This window comes from Orcinus orca, chromosome 1, assembly GCF_937001465.1.
Source record: "Orcinus orca chromosome 1, mOrcOrc1.1, whole genome shotgun sequence".
Classification (NCBI taxonomy): domain Eukaryota; kingdom Metazoa; phylum Chordata; class Mammalia; order Artiodactyla; family Delphinidae; genus Orcinus; species Orcinus orca.
Window position 1 is genome coordinate 42,100,357 of NC_064559.1, and position 15,495 is coordinate 42,115,851.

At 42.9% G+C, this 15,495-nt stretch overlaps 1 protein-coding gene across 5 annotated transcripts in view; it reads left to right on the forward strand.

Moving 5' to 3' along the window:
• Positions 1-7,262: 7,262 nt before the first annotated feature.
• Positions 7,263-15,495, forward strand: part of FLVCR1 (FLVCR heme transporter 1) — a 37,470-nt gene continuing 29,237 nt past the window's right edge. For 3 of the 5 annotated variants that reach the window (XM_033438051.2, XM_033438052.2, XM_004275259.4), the window contains exons 1-2: positions 7,263-8,237; positions 13,536-13,680. In XM_033438051.2, the coding sequence (XP_033293942.1) occupies positions 7,500-8,237; positions 13,536-13,680 (883 nt within the window). In that variant the 5' untranslated portion in view covers positions 7,263-7,499. The remainder of the gene's footprint in view (positions 8,238-13,535; positions 13,681-15,495) is intronic. The other 2 variants (XR_007478337.1, XM_033438053.2) reach the window with 1 other exon arrangement.

The following is a 15,495-nucleotide window of genomic DNA, read 5'->3' on the forward strand; positions in this document are numbered from 1 at the left end:
TACCTGGAGATAGCATCAGATCCCACAGGTAAAGATCTCAGTCCCACAAAACTGCTCCTCTCCCCACTTCGGATGACAAATAAATGCAAGTCCAGGTTGTCGCCTGTGCTTCTGACCAATTGATTGACTCTAAATCAAGGTTCCCATGACCCCATCCTTGGTTTCGATTAATTTGCTGGAGCAGCTCACAGAACTGAGGAAAGCAGTTTACTTACTGTTTACTGGTTTATTATAAAAGGGTAAGATGAACATCAAGATGGAAGAGATGCAGAGGGCAAGGTATGTGGGAAAGGATGTGGAGCTTCCATGTTTTCTCCAGGAGCACCACTCTTCCATACCTGCAGGTGTTCGCTGGGTGTTAGAGAAACTCGCCTAATCCAGTACTTTTGGGATTTTTATGGATGCCTCATCATGTAGGCATGATTGATCATTAATTTCATTTCCAGCCCCTCTTTCCTCTCTGGAGAATGGGAAGTGAGGCTGAAAAGTCCAAGCTTCTAATCATGGCTTGGTCTTTCTGGTGGCCAGTCCCCATCCAGCAGCCCACCAAGAGTACCTCATTAAAAGTGACTAATGACACTGCTATCACCCGGGAAATTCCAAGGGATTTATCAACTCTGTGTTAGGAACTAGAAAGACCAAATATTAAAACAAAAGATGCTCCTAGTGCTCTTATCAACTAGGAAATTACAAGGGTTTTAGGAGATCTGTGCCAGGAATGGGGTGAGGGGCGGTGACAGAGACCGATATATATATATATTTCTATTATCTCACAGCTGTAAAAGAGTTTCTTTGCAAACAGCATTTCACTGTTTAAGAAAATCTGTTTTAATCAAAAATTTTGGACTTACTAAGTTTGTAAGTAGTGTTTAAAATACTTCGGATGATTTGTTTTGTTAGATTTTTAGCAGTGGTGCATTGGTAGATGTAGCATTTGCCAGTTTCACTGTGTACATGTTCCCATTATGGTCAATTTCACGCTACCTACATGATGTCACTGAAGCTGAGATTGAAATTTGAAATTAACAACTTTAATAAATTTTTTATTGATTTAAACACAAGTAACCATGTTTTCTTTTGTTTTCCTGAGCACAAAACGCTCCCTTAACATTAAAAAACAAACAAAATAAGCTCAAATGACTATGGCTGGGGGTAGGGGAGCCATCAGGGGTAAATGTGTGAATGGAAATCTCTTCTTTAAATTTGTTGTTATGAATCTCACCATCTTTTTTTTTTTTTTTTTTTTTTTTTTTTTTTTTTTTTGGTGGTACGCGGGCCTCTCACTGTTGTGGCCTCTCCTCCTGCGGAGCACAGGCTCCGGACGTGCAGGCTCAGCAGCCATGGCTCACGGGCCCAGCTTCTCCGCGGCATGTGGGATCTGCCCGGACCGGGGCACGAACCCGTGTCCCCTGCATCAGCAGGCGGACTCTCAACCACTGCGCCACCAGGGAAGCCCGAATCTCACCACCTTTAAAACCAACATGCCAAATCTGGTAAATTCATTCAGGTAAAGGGAATAGGAACAAGATGTAATATGGATAATTTAGTATGATTTGACATTGGTTATACTTAAGTCACTCAATAGGCAAATTATATGCCAGATTAAGAGAGGCAGGATCTAATTTAGTAAATCTGTGGAGATGTTTTAGGGCAGAACGCTCTTCCCACTTCAGAATTAAATCCCTAGCACATCTGCACAAAAATGTACACATGGTTTCCACCATCTTTCCGTGCCACTACAATGGTAGGCATGAATGTCCTGGCTGATGCTCTCAGGAGCATCAACAATGCCAAAAAGAGGCCCAAATGTCAAATCCTTAGTAGGCATTGCTTCAAAGTCATTGCCTGGCTTCTAACTGATGTTGAAGCATGGTGACATTGGTAAATTCGAAGTCATTGATGATCACAGTGCTGGGAGAATTGTGAACCTCCTGGGCAGTTAAAGTGTGCAGTGATCAGCCCTAGATTAGGTGTGTAACTCAAAGATCTAGAAAAATGGCAGAATAATCTGCTCCTATCCTGTCAGTTTGGTTTCATCGTGCTGATGAACTTAGCTGACATCATGGACCAAGAGGAAGCAGGACAAAAACACACATAAGGGAAAATCCTTAGGATTCTTTTTCTAGGAATATAACGTATAGATACAGATAAATCACTTCAATGGGGGGAAAAATACACCATGGGAGGATTCTGATTTCCAGCTTCCTCCATGCCTCTATTCCAACTTAACCTTTCCACAGCATAGAACAGCATTGCCTTGGCCACTCAGGTGAACAGACATGGTAATAGTGGTGCCAACTGAAAACAATGTTGCTAAAATTTACCTCTCTCCATGAAACCTGGATTTTACATCTAGGGACCTTGTTCTGGTTTGTATCTTACCCTCTTAGACTTCAGGAAACCTTTGCTCAGGAATAGCCACATCACTGTTAATAGTATCTTGGACCTTGTCTCCTGGGTGTCATTCAGATCTCATATCACTGAACTATTACTCATTCAAATTGGTCTGACTTGGCATTTTCACATCCGTAATGTAGCTCAAACTCATCTTGACTCCCAGCCAAGTGATGTTCTCAGTACTGTCCTCTATGGCAGAGGTTAAGGTTCGTGTTATGTTATATATCCATGATATAAAGTATGATTCATGCCTAAACTGGAACATAAGTATCTACCACTGAAGCCTCAAGAGAGAGGAGGCAAGGTTAAGAGATTAAAATGATAATACAAAGAGATACTGCTGAACTTTCCCCTTTCTGTACTCCATTTGTTCCTTTATGGAACTGGGTTGAAAGAGGCATACAAATTTTGTCAAATCCTTTCACTGGAAATATCTTACTTTTCATAAATCATAGAAACTTAAAGTCAGAAAAAATCTTAGATCTAACATAGCTCACTTTTCCATGGAGTTTGGGAATCTTATCCACAACATACCTAGTCCAACACAGATATTTCATCTAACTCTTGTCTAGATATGTCACGTGGTGGTGCATTCAACAGTTGGCCACTTCCTTTTATTTATTTATTTATTTTGCAATATGTGGGCCTCTCACTGCCATGGCCTCTCCCGCTGTGGAGCACAGGATCCGGACGCGCAGGCCCAGCGGCCACGGCCCATGGACCCAGCCGCTCCATGGCATGCGGGATCCTCCCGGACCAGGGCACGAACCCGCGTCCCCTGCATCGGCAGGCGGACTCTCAACCACTGCGCCACCAGGGAAGCCCTGGCCACTTCCGATGACAAGAAATCTCCCTCTTGTGAGGCTAAGAGTAATTAGCATTTGCCATTGTGTACTGCCCTTTAGGGACATCCTCAGCGCATCTTCCAGAGAGGGACTTTGCCACCATAAATTCCGTCTAAAAGATCTTGGAGTAGCTCCAGGACAATCCAAGCAGGTTTAAATAGACAAGATGGGATCAAATCTAAGATAACACGAGAATGTGATATGACTTTGAGGAGACATGAGTTGATAATAATGGCTATAGATAATATTTTACTGAGTATTACTGTACATCAGGGATCAAGGAACCATTTAAGTACTTTATATTTATTAGCCATTTATTTCTTACAACCATCTCATGAAAAATATTGTCCTCATTTTCTCTGTTGGAACTGAGGCACAGAGTAACTAGTCCAAAGTCATGCAACTAGTAAGTCAAAGAGCTAGGATTTGAATCCAGGTCATTTGGCTCTGGAGCCTGGATCCTTAACCACTATAGTAGACTATCTCAATAACTGTAACTAAGGATGCGTAAACCGGGCTTCCCTGGTGGCGCAGTGGTTGAGGGTCCGCCTGTCGATGCAGGGGACACGGGTTCGTGCCCTGGTCCGGGAAGATCCCACATGCCGCGGAGTGGCTGGGCCCGTGAGCCATGGCCACCGAGCCTGCGCGTCCGGAGCCTGTGCTCCGCAACGGGAGAGGCCACAACAGTGAGAGGCCCCTGTACCGCAAAAAAAAAAAAAAAAAAAAAGAATGCCTAAACCATGTGCGAGGTGTTATTTACTCACTTAATCCTCACAACAACAATCTAACGAGGCATGTACTATTAAAGAATAGCTAAGTAAATTGCCCAAGTTCTCACAGCTTGTGAGTACTGAAGTTGGAATTCAACTCCAGGTAGCCTGGCTCTAGATCTGATACTCTTCTCCACTATTCTAGATCCTCTTGGTGGTATGCTCCATGTAGATGATGATGGTGTCAGATACAGAACTTTGTTAAGTGCAGGGAAGACAAATGACAAGGTGGAAAAGAATAAGATAGGCACCAGCTGGTAAAAGCCTGGAGGGAAATTTTTTTTTTTTTTTTTTTTTTTTGGTGGCGCCGAGCAGCATGCAGGGATCTTAGTTCACCCACCAGGGATCGAACCTGTGCCCCCTGCAGTGGAAGCACAGAGTCTTAACCACTTGACCGCCAGGGAAGTCCACCATGGAGGGAAGTTAGATGCTAACTGGTATCCGGGACACTCAGAGGACTCCCAACTCCCAACCCCCAACCCCAATCATTCTTGCTAAGGACATAGAGAAGACAAATTGAACAGATGGAGCCTAAAGAATCAGAAAGAATGGCCTCCCTGCAGGAGTACATTCAGGAAGCTGCCTCTGTGCAGAAAGGAAAGTTATCTTTCCAGTCTGGTAGAAGACAATCTCCAATCTTCACTGGATAATGGGGAAATGAAGCCTAATATAATTTGCCACTTTTTGGTTTCAGGAAGGGGGTGAGAAGTTTGCAGATACCTGAATGTTTACTGTGAACATGTGGATTGGAGGTACTACTGGGGCAAGTAAAGAAAGGTCCGTTTAAAATTCTACTCATTGGTGATGATCATTTTGAGATGTGTAGAAATATCAAATCACTATGTTGTACACCTGGAACTAACATGTGTTGTACATCAATAATGCATCAAAAAAAAAAAGAATCAAAAATAAAATAAAATTCTATCCATTGGATTACTTTTTTTAAAAAATTATTTATTTTATTATTTATTTATTTTTGGCTGTGTTAGGTCTTCGTTGTTGCGCTCGGGCTTTCTCTAGCTGCAGCGAGTGAGGGCTACTCTTCGCCGATGTGCACGGGCTTCTCATTGCAGTGGCTTCTCTTGTTGTGGAGCACGGGCTCTAGGTGCACAGGCTTCAGTAGTTGTGGCGCGCGGGCTCAGTAGTTGTGGTGCACGGGCTTAGTTGTTCCGTGGCATGTGGGATCTTCCCGGACCAGGACTTGAACCCGTGTCCCCTGCACTGGCAGGTGGATTCTTAACCACTGCACCATCAGGGAAGTCCCTGATTCCCTTTCTGAACAGGTTTTTGTTGTGTGTGTGTGAGCTATGTAGAAGGTTTCATGGTTCGTGAAGGTATTAAAAAAAAAAGCCTCAGAATAATGAATAGTGAGTTGTACTGAATATTAAGCAATGCAATTAGTTCATTTTTCAGAAATCCATATAATAGACATCTTAACTAAGAATGAAGTCCTTTGGATTCCACATTTATTTGTTCATTCAGAGGACATCACTCAGTCATCTAAAATAATATCTAAATCAGTGTTTAGAAAATCATATTTGCAGAGGAACTTTACAATTTTTTAAAAAAAGAAATGGATTCACTTTAAAAATAAGTAATTATTTAAAATATCCAATGCTTGTTAGTTGCAGTCATTCAGTAAATATTTATTGAACACCTACTGCTAAGTACTGTTTCAGGTTCTCAGTATACAGCAACAGCAGCAAAGCAAAACAACTTTCAGCCCTGCCCTCACAGAACTGACGTTTTAGTGGGGAAGGAGGAAATAACCACCACCACCAACAACAAAATGACATTTTAGAGTGCTAAGCATTAAGAAGAAAAATGAAGGGGATTAGGAGTGGAATGTGCAATTTATATAGGATGACCAAGGAAGATATAAAATGCACATATTTCTTCAGGTTTAGGATTATGTAGTATTTCACCTGCACTGAGACGCATCTGATATATTTTTATATGCTACCAAAATAATGATGTTAAGAGGCAATAAAAAGAAAGTGTACTGGGTTTTAGAGTTCTAGGTAGCAACACTTTTTTAAAAAAATAAACTTATTTATTTTTGGCTGCATTGGGTCTTCATTGCTGCGAGCATCCTTTCTCTAGTTGTGGAGAGCGGGCGCTACTCTTCGTCGAGGTGCACGGGCATCTCATTACAGTGGCTTCTCTTCCTGTGGCGTACCGGCTCTAGGCACATGGGCTTCAGTAGCTGCGGGGCCCCGCCTCCAGAGCGCAGGCTCAGTATTTGTGGCTCATGGGCTTACTTGCTCTGCGGCATGTGGGATTTTCCTGGACCAGGGCTCGAACCTCTGTTCCCTGCATTGGCAGGCGGATTCTTAACCACTGCGCCACCAGGGAAGCCCTACCGTTTAAGATTAAATCCATTGTGAGATACCCCTAGTTTCAATTCCACTTTAATAATGAATACTTGGAGTCTTTTTTTTTTTTCCTTCAAATTTAGTTTCCCAAGAAGTAGCAGGACTGACTTTTCCTGTAGTCCAGGAACACTTACAAGGCTACGTGTGCTCTTGAGAGTAGGCAATATGTCTCATTTTTATTTTTTATTCCCCAGAGTCCATGACAGTGTGGGGCACATACCTTTCAAAGCAAGTGTGGTGCTTGGAAGCCACTGAATGTGTGTCCAGTAAATACTAACTGCAAGTGTTGGTGCAAGGGAGAATGTTGAGCAACAGGGCCTGCTCAGGCACAGCACGTCCCAGAGATTCCAACTTCACAAGCGCAGATTTCTGAAGAAATCTCTTTATTTGGATCAAAATGCTTTCCGGTGCTCTCCCTCTGCCGAGACAGCACGAATTTATGAAACGTGCTCCTGTCTGCTCTAAAGGCAGCGTCCGATGTTGACAGCTGCATTGGGCCGAGAGGCCAAGTTTGTCCTCTGCCAGTGTTAGACCTGTCCCTAGAGGAGCCCCCCTAGGTGGAGAGACTCATGTCTGCCTCTTTGTCTCCCCCGTTTCTCCTAGCCCCTCGTTCCCAGTCCCGAGTTGCCCAATCCAAAGCTCGCCTCCCGCCCGCCCACGCCCAGGTCGGAGGACTTCTGGCCACAGCATCCATCCAGAAGGAGAACACCTAGCGTAGACCTCCAGCTTGGCCTTCCTCCTCTACCGCCCCGCACACTCACTCCCGCCCCGCCCCTCCGGAAGCTCCCCGATTGGCTCCGGCGGGCGAGGGTGCCGCTGATTGGCCAGCGGGCCTTCACCGCGCAGTGACGCTGCTTTCTCCCGGCCCGGCCTGGCCCTGAGTGACCGCCCGCCGGGCAGCGCACGGGGACGAGGACTTCGCCTGCGGACTCAGGCAGCGCGGGTTGCAGCTCCCGGCTCAGACCGAGGCTCACTCGGCCGGGGAGAGGGTCGCAGGAGCAGTGGGCCGAGGGGTAGGGCTTGGGGTGCAGGGAGGGCCTCGGGTCTTGGGCTGGGGGTGCAGGGCTGGGAGGAGGGCGGGGGCGCCAGGCGGCTCCGGGGAGCCCAGGGACATGGCACTGCCCGACGATGAGGAGGGGACAACGGTGGCGAACGGGCACCCGCCCGCGAACGGATACCTCCCGGTCCCGGGGGACGCGCCCTCTGGAAAGGTGAGCGCGGAGACGCAGAACGGGCCCAAAGCCGGCTGCCTGGCCCTGAATGGGGTCTCTCGGGACAGCCCCAAGGCCGCCTCGGGAGCTCTGGACAGGCCGAAGACTCCGCTGGCCCCGGAGGAGGAGACCCAGGCCCGGTTGTTGCCCAAGGACCCCGGCGAGCAGACGCCGGCGGTCGAGGGCACCCTGGTGCCCCGGACTGCGCTCTCCGCGCGGCGCTTTTTGGTGCTACTGATCTTCAGCCTATACTCGATGGTGAACGCGTTTCAGTGGATCCAATACAGCATCATCAGCAACGTTTTCGAGGGCTTCTACAACGTCTCCTCGCTGCACATTGACTGGCTGTCCATGGTATACATGCTGGCCTACGTGCCCCTCATCTTCCCGGCCACCTGGCTGCTGGATACCAGAGGCCTGCGGCTCACCGCCCTGCTCGGTTCCGGCCTCAACTGCCTGGGGGCCTGGATCAAGTGCGGCAGCGTGCAGCAGCATCTCTTCTGGGTCACCATGTTGGGCCAGTGCCTGTGCTCTGTGGCCCAGGTGTTCATCCTCGGCTTGCCCTCCCACATCGCTTCAGTGTGGTTTGGGCCCAAGGAGGTGTCCACAGCTTGCGCCACCGCCGTGCTAGGTAATCAGGTAAGGACTAGGGTAATAGATGAAAATCGGATCCCGAAGGACCAGATAAAACGTCATAGGCCATGTGAGCTAGGTATATGGATGGACCCTTAGGAGGCATTCTATAAATGAAGGGGAGGAGGTGAGCAGTCATAAAATAGGAAGCAGTCTTGGATTAAAGAGGGGTTTTGATTTATTTGTGAAGACAGACCTTTCAAAACCAGTTTAAAATGACTACCTGGTCATCTTTGAGAATTACCTGTAAAGTAATTAACTGTACAGGCCCATATCTAGGCCTAACATCATAGAAAACTTGTCAGTGCAATAATGAATGAGTCTAAAGTAGGTATTATTTTTGTCATCAGTGTATTCTTTGCAAAAGGAAGGAGCTGTGTTCTGGGAAGTTTGTTCTTATTTTGAGTGGTCCATGTAAACAGCTTCTGTTTAATTTTATATATTAGCAGTCAGCAGAGTGCCTGGTACATAACAGACATTTGTAAATGATCGCTAAATAAATCTAGTGATAAAGACTTCGCAGCATTACTGAGTCCTATTACCAAATTTTAACGGTAAGAAAATGCAAGACAAATCATAGATCATAGAATCCATTGCAAAAGCGTGGCTTATTTTGCCAAGTCTCCATTAAACTGTTTCCTAGACTTGCCAACACCATAGGTTCAAATTCATTAGCGTTCCAGTAGCATTATTAGGTAGAATTTTGTGTGTGTGTGTGTGTGTTTTAATTGAAGAATGGTCCTTTTACTGTAATTTAAATTTTGCATATGGAGTCCTATGATACTTTATGTAAATTATATCGAGTGTTCATTCAGCTCGAGGAGAATCAAGTTAAAAACCTGTATAACAAGCGACTTTCCTGCCGGTCCCATGGTTAAGACTTCCCCTTCCAATGCAGGGGGTGCAGGTTCGATCCCTGGTCAGGGAGCTAAGATCCCACATGCCTTGGGGCCAAAAAAAGCAAAACATAAAACAGAAGCAATATTGTAACAAATTCAATAAAGACTTTTTAAAAGAAATTGCTTAAAAAAAAAAAAAGACCTGTATAACAAAAATGTTACCTCTCTCTATACATATATCATGTAGCTATGTAACAAAAGAATGTTACTCTTTTACTTCTGGTCTAACACTTGTTTCAAGATCACAGTAAGATCTATTTAAATTCCATGTAAAGACTAACTCTACATGTGGGCTTATTGCTTTATATTTATTTCCTTTAAAAGTACAGAAGAAGGGATAGCTTGAAATATAGTTGTATATCCAAAATAATTTGTGACTGATATTTTAGTTGGTTGCTTCCGCATGTTTGGATAGGAACTGGTACCTTCAACTATTTTTTCATTTACGAAATTGTATGCAAGATTAATACTTCATTGAGCATGATGGAAATATTATCAACTCCATATCTATGGATTATCTATTTCATGGATAATAAATGGAAATGTTTTCTCATAGGCAGATTTCCCTCTAACACTTGGCACACCTCTGGGCCTTCCTCCCACATTCTCCCTAAGTGTTCGAATCCTTCCTTGACTCTAGTAGCTCTGCACTTGCTCACGACCCCCAAGTATGCATCTTTAGCCTAGATTATGGAGTGGTCATTCATAGTAATATTCAACATTATTGAGCATTCACTAAACCTGGCACCATGCTAAGTACTTTACACACATTGTTTCATTTAATTTCATTATGTAAGGTAGGAACTATTAGTCTCCTCATTTTATATATACAGAAGCTGAGACTTGAAGGGATAAAGTTATTTTCCAAAAGTCACACAGCTAATTAGCAGCAGAATTCACACTTAGGTCTGTCTGATTCCTGAATCCTGTCTTTTAACTACCCATCTACTGTGCCAAGTATCTAACCTGAGAGAACCTTCTAAAAAAAAATTTTTTTTTAATTTTTTAGCCATGCCGCACGGCTTGCAGGATGTTAGTTCCCCAGCCAGGGATTGAACCCAGGCCCCAGCAGTGAAAGCACCAAGTCCTAACCACTGGACTGCCAGGGAATTCCTGAGAGAACCTTTTAAAACATAGATCAGACCATGTCATAGCTCTGCTTTGAACTCTCCAATGATTTCCCATAGTAATTAAAATAAAATCTAAATTCCTTACTGTGGATTACAAAACCTTACTAACATGTTTTTGCTTCCTTAAACAACACTAAGCTTGCATTTTTCATAAGGGCCTTTGCAAAAACATTCTCTCTGTCTGGAATGTTCTTCCTCCTAAGATCACATTGTTATATCCTTATTATCATTCAGCTCTCAGTTTAAATTCATTTTAAATATCATTCAGTGGCATTTCTTGAGGATCCCATTTAGAGCTGCCCAGTCACTGGCTTATTACATCATTGTACTTTAATCCTCTATGTAGTGCTTATCACTGTCTGATATATTTATGTTTATATATTAATTGTTAATTATTACTCTTCTCCGATCCCCACCATTAGGTTGTAAGTTTCATGAAATAGGCACATCGTCTGAATGTCCAGCATTCATTAGAGTGCCTGGCACATTGTAGATTCTCCATAAAAATTTATTCAATAAATTAATGAGCTTCAGACTTATGTAGATACTGGTCAGCTGGATATTTCCACTTGACTATCCCATATGACCCCACCAATCAAAATTTACCTTGTCTCCCAGCTCATTACTCTTCATTTCCACTGCCACCATCTTAGCCTTGGCCACCCGTAGCTCTCACCTAGAGCTTGCTAACTGATTTTCCTATCTGCAGTTCTTGCTCTCTTCCCTCTATTCTCCACATTCGTCCATTGTGGTCTTTCTAATGTGCACATCTGTCCTGGACACTCCCTTGCCCTCTGCAGTGTCTTCCATTGCCCTTAGGAAAAAATTCAAACTCTCTTAAGTGTCAAGTGAGACCTTCCAGTTCTGCCTCCTGCCAATTCCTCAGCATCACCTCTCTGCACAGCCTCCATTCCTCATATACAGACTTGCTCTGCTCTGAGGGGACTTGTGCACTACTTACAGTTTCTCACAAGGCCATGCTCTCTCCTTCCTTTGTACATGATGTCCCCTTGACTGGGAACATATATATATTTTTTGAATTTTATTTTATTTATTTTTTATACAGCAGTTCTTATTAGTCATCCATTTTATACACATCAGTGTATACATGTCAATCCCAATCGCCCAATTCATCCCACCACCCCCACCCCCGCTTTCCCCCCTTGGTGTCCATACGTTTGTTCTCTACATCTGTGTCTCAATTTCTGCCCTGCAAACCGGTTCATCTGTACCATTTTTCTAGGTTCCATATATATGTGTTAATATACGATATTTTTCTCTTTCTGACTTACTTGACTGGGAACGTTTCTATTTCACTTGGCTAACTCTAATTTCTTATTCAGATCTTTGTGCCTTCAGAAATTTTTCCTGAACCCCACGTCTATACAAGGTGCTCCTCTAAAGTACTCTCTTAGCTAAGGTGACCATATGCTCCAACTGGCCTAGAATAGTCCAGGTGTACATCTTGTCCAGTACAACTGCTCATGGGGTCCCTTTCACTCTAACTAGTGTTCTTGCTTGAATGATCAATTACATGATCTTCCCAGTCATGGCACTCTACCTCTCATCACAGTACTGCTCTTACTACACTTGTAATTACCGGTTTAACTGTCTCTATCCAGCTTTTTATAGGGAGCAAATGCAATATTTGATAAATGTTACTTCTCTGCCTCAGCCTCCTCTTTGAAACCTATCTTGGGCCCTTCTGTCTCACCTCCGTCCCCCAAAGAATCTGAAATCTCCCTCCACTGATCCTCCTTTAATACTTTGATTTTATTTCTCTTGTGATGATCATAGTCGGCCTAATTTTTTTTTCCTGAGGTAGAATTCACATAAAAAATTAATCATTTTAAAGTGTACAGCTCAGTGGCATTTAGTACCTTCACGATGTTGTACAGCCATCACCTATATCTGGTTCCCAAACATTTTCATCTACCCTCAGAGAAGACCCAGTTCCCACTAAGCAGTCGCTCCTCATTCCACCCTCTCTAGCCCCTGGCAACCACTAATTTGTTTTTTCGCTATGGATTTCCCTAGTCTAGATATTTCATATAAATAGAATCATACAGTATGTGACCTTTTGTGTCTAGCTTCTTTCATTTAGCAAGTTTTCAAAGGTCATCCATGTTACAGCATCTATCAGTATTTCATTCTTTCTAAATAATATTTCATTGAATGGATATACCACGTTTTGTTTATCCATTCATTCATTGATAGACAATTTGCTGTTTTCCACCTTTTGGCTATTGCAAATAGGGCTGCTACGGATATTCATGCACAATATTCAATACCTGTTTTCAGTTTGGGGGTATATACCCAAGAGAGGAATTGCTAGGTCATACAGTAATTCTATGTTTAACTTTTCAAGGAACTGCCAAATTGTTTTCCATGGTGACTGCACTGTTTTCAGTCTTATTAGCAGTGTACAAGGGTTCCAATTTCTCCACATCATGACAACATTTGTTACTTTCTGGTTTTTTTTTAAATTATAGCCATTCTAGGGGGTATGGTTTTGATTTGCACTTCCCCAATAACTAATGATATTGAGCATTTTTTCATGTACTTGTTGAACATTTATACATCTTCTTTGGAGCAATGTCTATTCAGGTCTTTTACCCATTTTTGAATTGGGATGTTTGTCTTTTTGTTGTAGAGTTGTAAGAGTTCTCTATATATTCAGGATGGTAGATCTTTATCAAATATATGATTTGCAAATATTTTCTCCCAGTTTGTATGTTGTCTTTTCTCAGCATTTTTTTTGTGTATATGTGTGTATTTTTGTTCTCCTTTTTTTTTTTTTTTTTTGGCTGTACGCGGGCCTCTCACCGCTGTGGCCTCTCCTGCTGCGGAGCACAGGCTCCGGATGCGCAGGCTCAGCGGCCATGGCTCACGAGCCCAGCCGCTCCGCGGCATGTGGGATCCTCCCGGACCGGGGCACGAACCTGTGTCCCCTGCATCGGCAGGCGGACTCTCAACCACTGCACCACCAGGGAAGCCCTTATTCTCCTTTTTTATTGTAAGTAGCCAAAGGGTAAGGAGTGTGTCTTACACAACTTTATAGCAGCATCATTTGGATGGTTGGAGCTTAGTAAATGTTTATTAACTAGGGAAGACATTTGACAACAATTTTCCTTTAATGGTATGGTAAAAAGACATTAGAACATGGTGCTTTAGAGCTTACGAAAGGACCTTGCAATAGTGGTTGTCTTTATGTTGATTACTTTTTTTTCTCTTATAATAAGAAGAAAGAATTAACAGGACTGTTTATTTTACAGCTTGGAACTGCAGTTGGCTTTTTGCTGCCACCAGTTTTGGTGCCGAACACACAGAATAACACACAACTGCTGGCTTGTAATATCAGTACCATGTTTTATGGAACTTCAGCTGTCGCCACACTTTTATTTATTTTAACGGTAATTGGTAAGTGAATTATTTTCCCTAAAGCTTAAATAGATAAGTGCATGACAAACATATGAAAATAAAAATAACCAACCCTGAAAATGTGTACTGGTAGTATCTCAAGTGCTATTTGCTTGTTTCATTCTTGCTGTTCACTTTCTTGTTTAGGTAATGAATGCTACCGCCTAAGGATATGTTATGGTCCGCTACACCCGTTTTAATATTGTAAAGGGTTTGAAGACTAATTCATCTCATTTGTCTCCCTACTAACTTTTCTTTCCTGATAACTGTTGGTTTCAAACATATTACCTGCCTCCTCTTTGCCTATCCGTCTACGTGTCTGCATCTTACACTAACCTCGCCAGGAACAAGTTCTTGTCGTGCTTTGAAATGATGCGAATAGGCTACAACCTTCCTTTAAATGATAAATCCTTCCAGGGATCCCCAATTTAACAGTTAACTGGATCTGAAAATGTTGACCAGTGAATGATCCTGGGCAGCAGCAAGCTGTTCAGCAGAATTTCAAACTGTGGCAACTATCTGCTTGTTAGGCCACTCCAGCAAAGCACTGCTGCCACCACTCGTCCCCGAGTCCTCTCGTCCGGGCCTGTCTCTTGAAGCAGTCAGTCAAAATCAGCTGCAAGCAGCCATCATCAGTTTGGAAGAAGGTTTGGGAAGGTCTGCTTTTTAAAGTTTATTTTTAATGGGAAACAATTTTGATTTCAGGGAAAAGAATAGGTGAGGCTTATTTAAGTACTAGAACTGCTAACATAACTATAATATTGCCTTGTGGGCACTCAGTATATCTTAAATTGATTTGAAGAAGAAAGGAACTTTAAAGTTGAAAGACCATCTTTCAATCATTAAAATTTATAATTAAATTTCCTTATAGCTGGAGTTTTAAATTTTATATGTTAATTTTTACCATGGTTATAACAGTAATGAAAAATGCAATTTTTTTTTATGATCACCAGATATAAAATCCTCAGTTTTCAAAGAAAATGTATGTTAAAGACTATGGAGTGTTTTGATAGAGATGCCTTTATTTTTTTAAATTTTATTTATTTAATTATTTTATTTTATTTTTGGCTGATTTGTGTCTTCGTTGCTGCACGCGGGCTTTCTCTAGTTGTGGCGAGCGGGGGCTACTCTTCGTTGCGGTACGCAGGCTTCTCATTGTGGTGTCTTCTCTTGTTGTGGAGCACAGGCTCTAGGCGTGCGGGCTTCAGTAGTTGTGGCACGTGGGCTCACTAGTTGTGGCTCGTGGACTCTAGAGCACAGGCTCAGTAGTTGTGGTGCACGGGCTTAGTTGCTCGGTGGCATGTGGGATCTTCCCGGACCAGGGCTCGAACCGGTGTCCCCTGCATTGGCAGGCGGATTCTTAACCACTGCACCACCACAGATGCCTTTAGAGATGAACTGCTGGACCCAGGGATAGGAAACTCAGCCCACATATTTTTAATTTCCCTTAAGATAATGAACAAAATATTCTCATGGTAGCATTTAAAATATTCTGACATGTCCAATCTACCTATGATTGGTTTTTATGTTTCTGTTAGGGAGTGGCATATTTGCTGTGTGCTGACTACTGAAAAAGGATAAATTATCCCTTGTACTATTTTGGCAGTTTAACAAGGTTTTAAAAGAAATCTATATTTTTAAAAAACAAATTCCTATATCTACTTTTCTGGTAGCCGTATTTGATGTGCTAGATGAAGTATGAGATATAGTTTATATACATTTTGCATAAATGGATCTTCCATTAGCAATAGGGATTATTAAAATATAAAATTCTCGGGCTTCGCTGGTGGCGCAGTGGTTGAGAGTCCGCCTGCC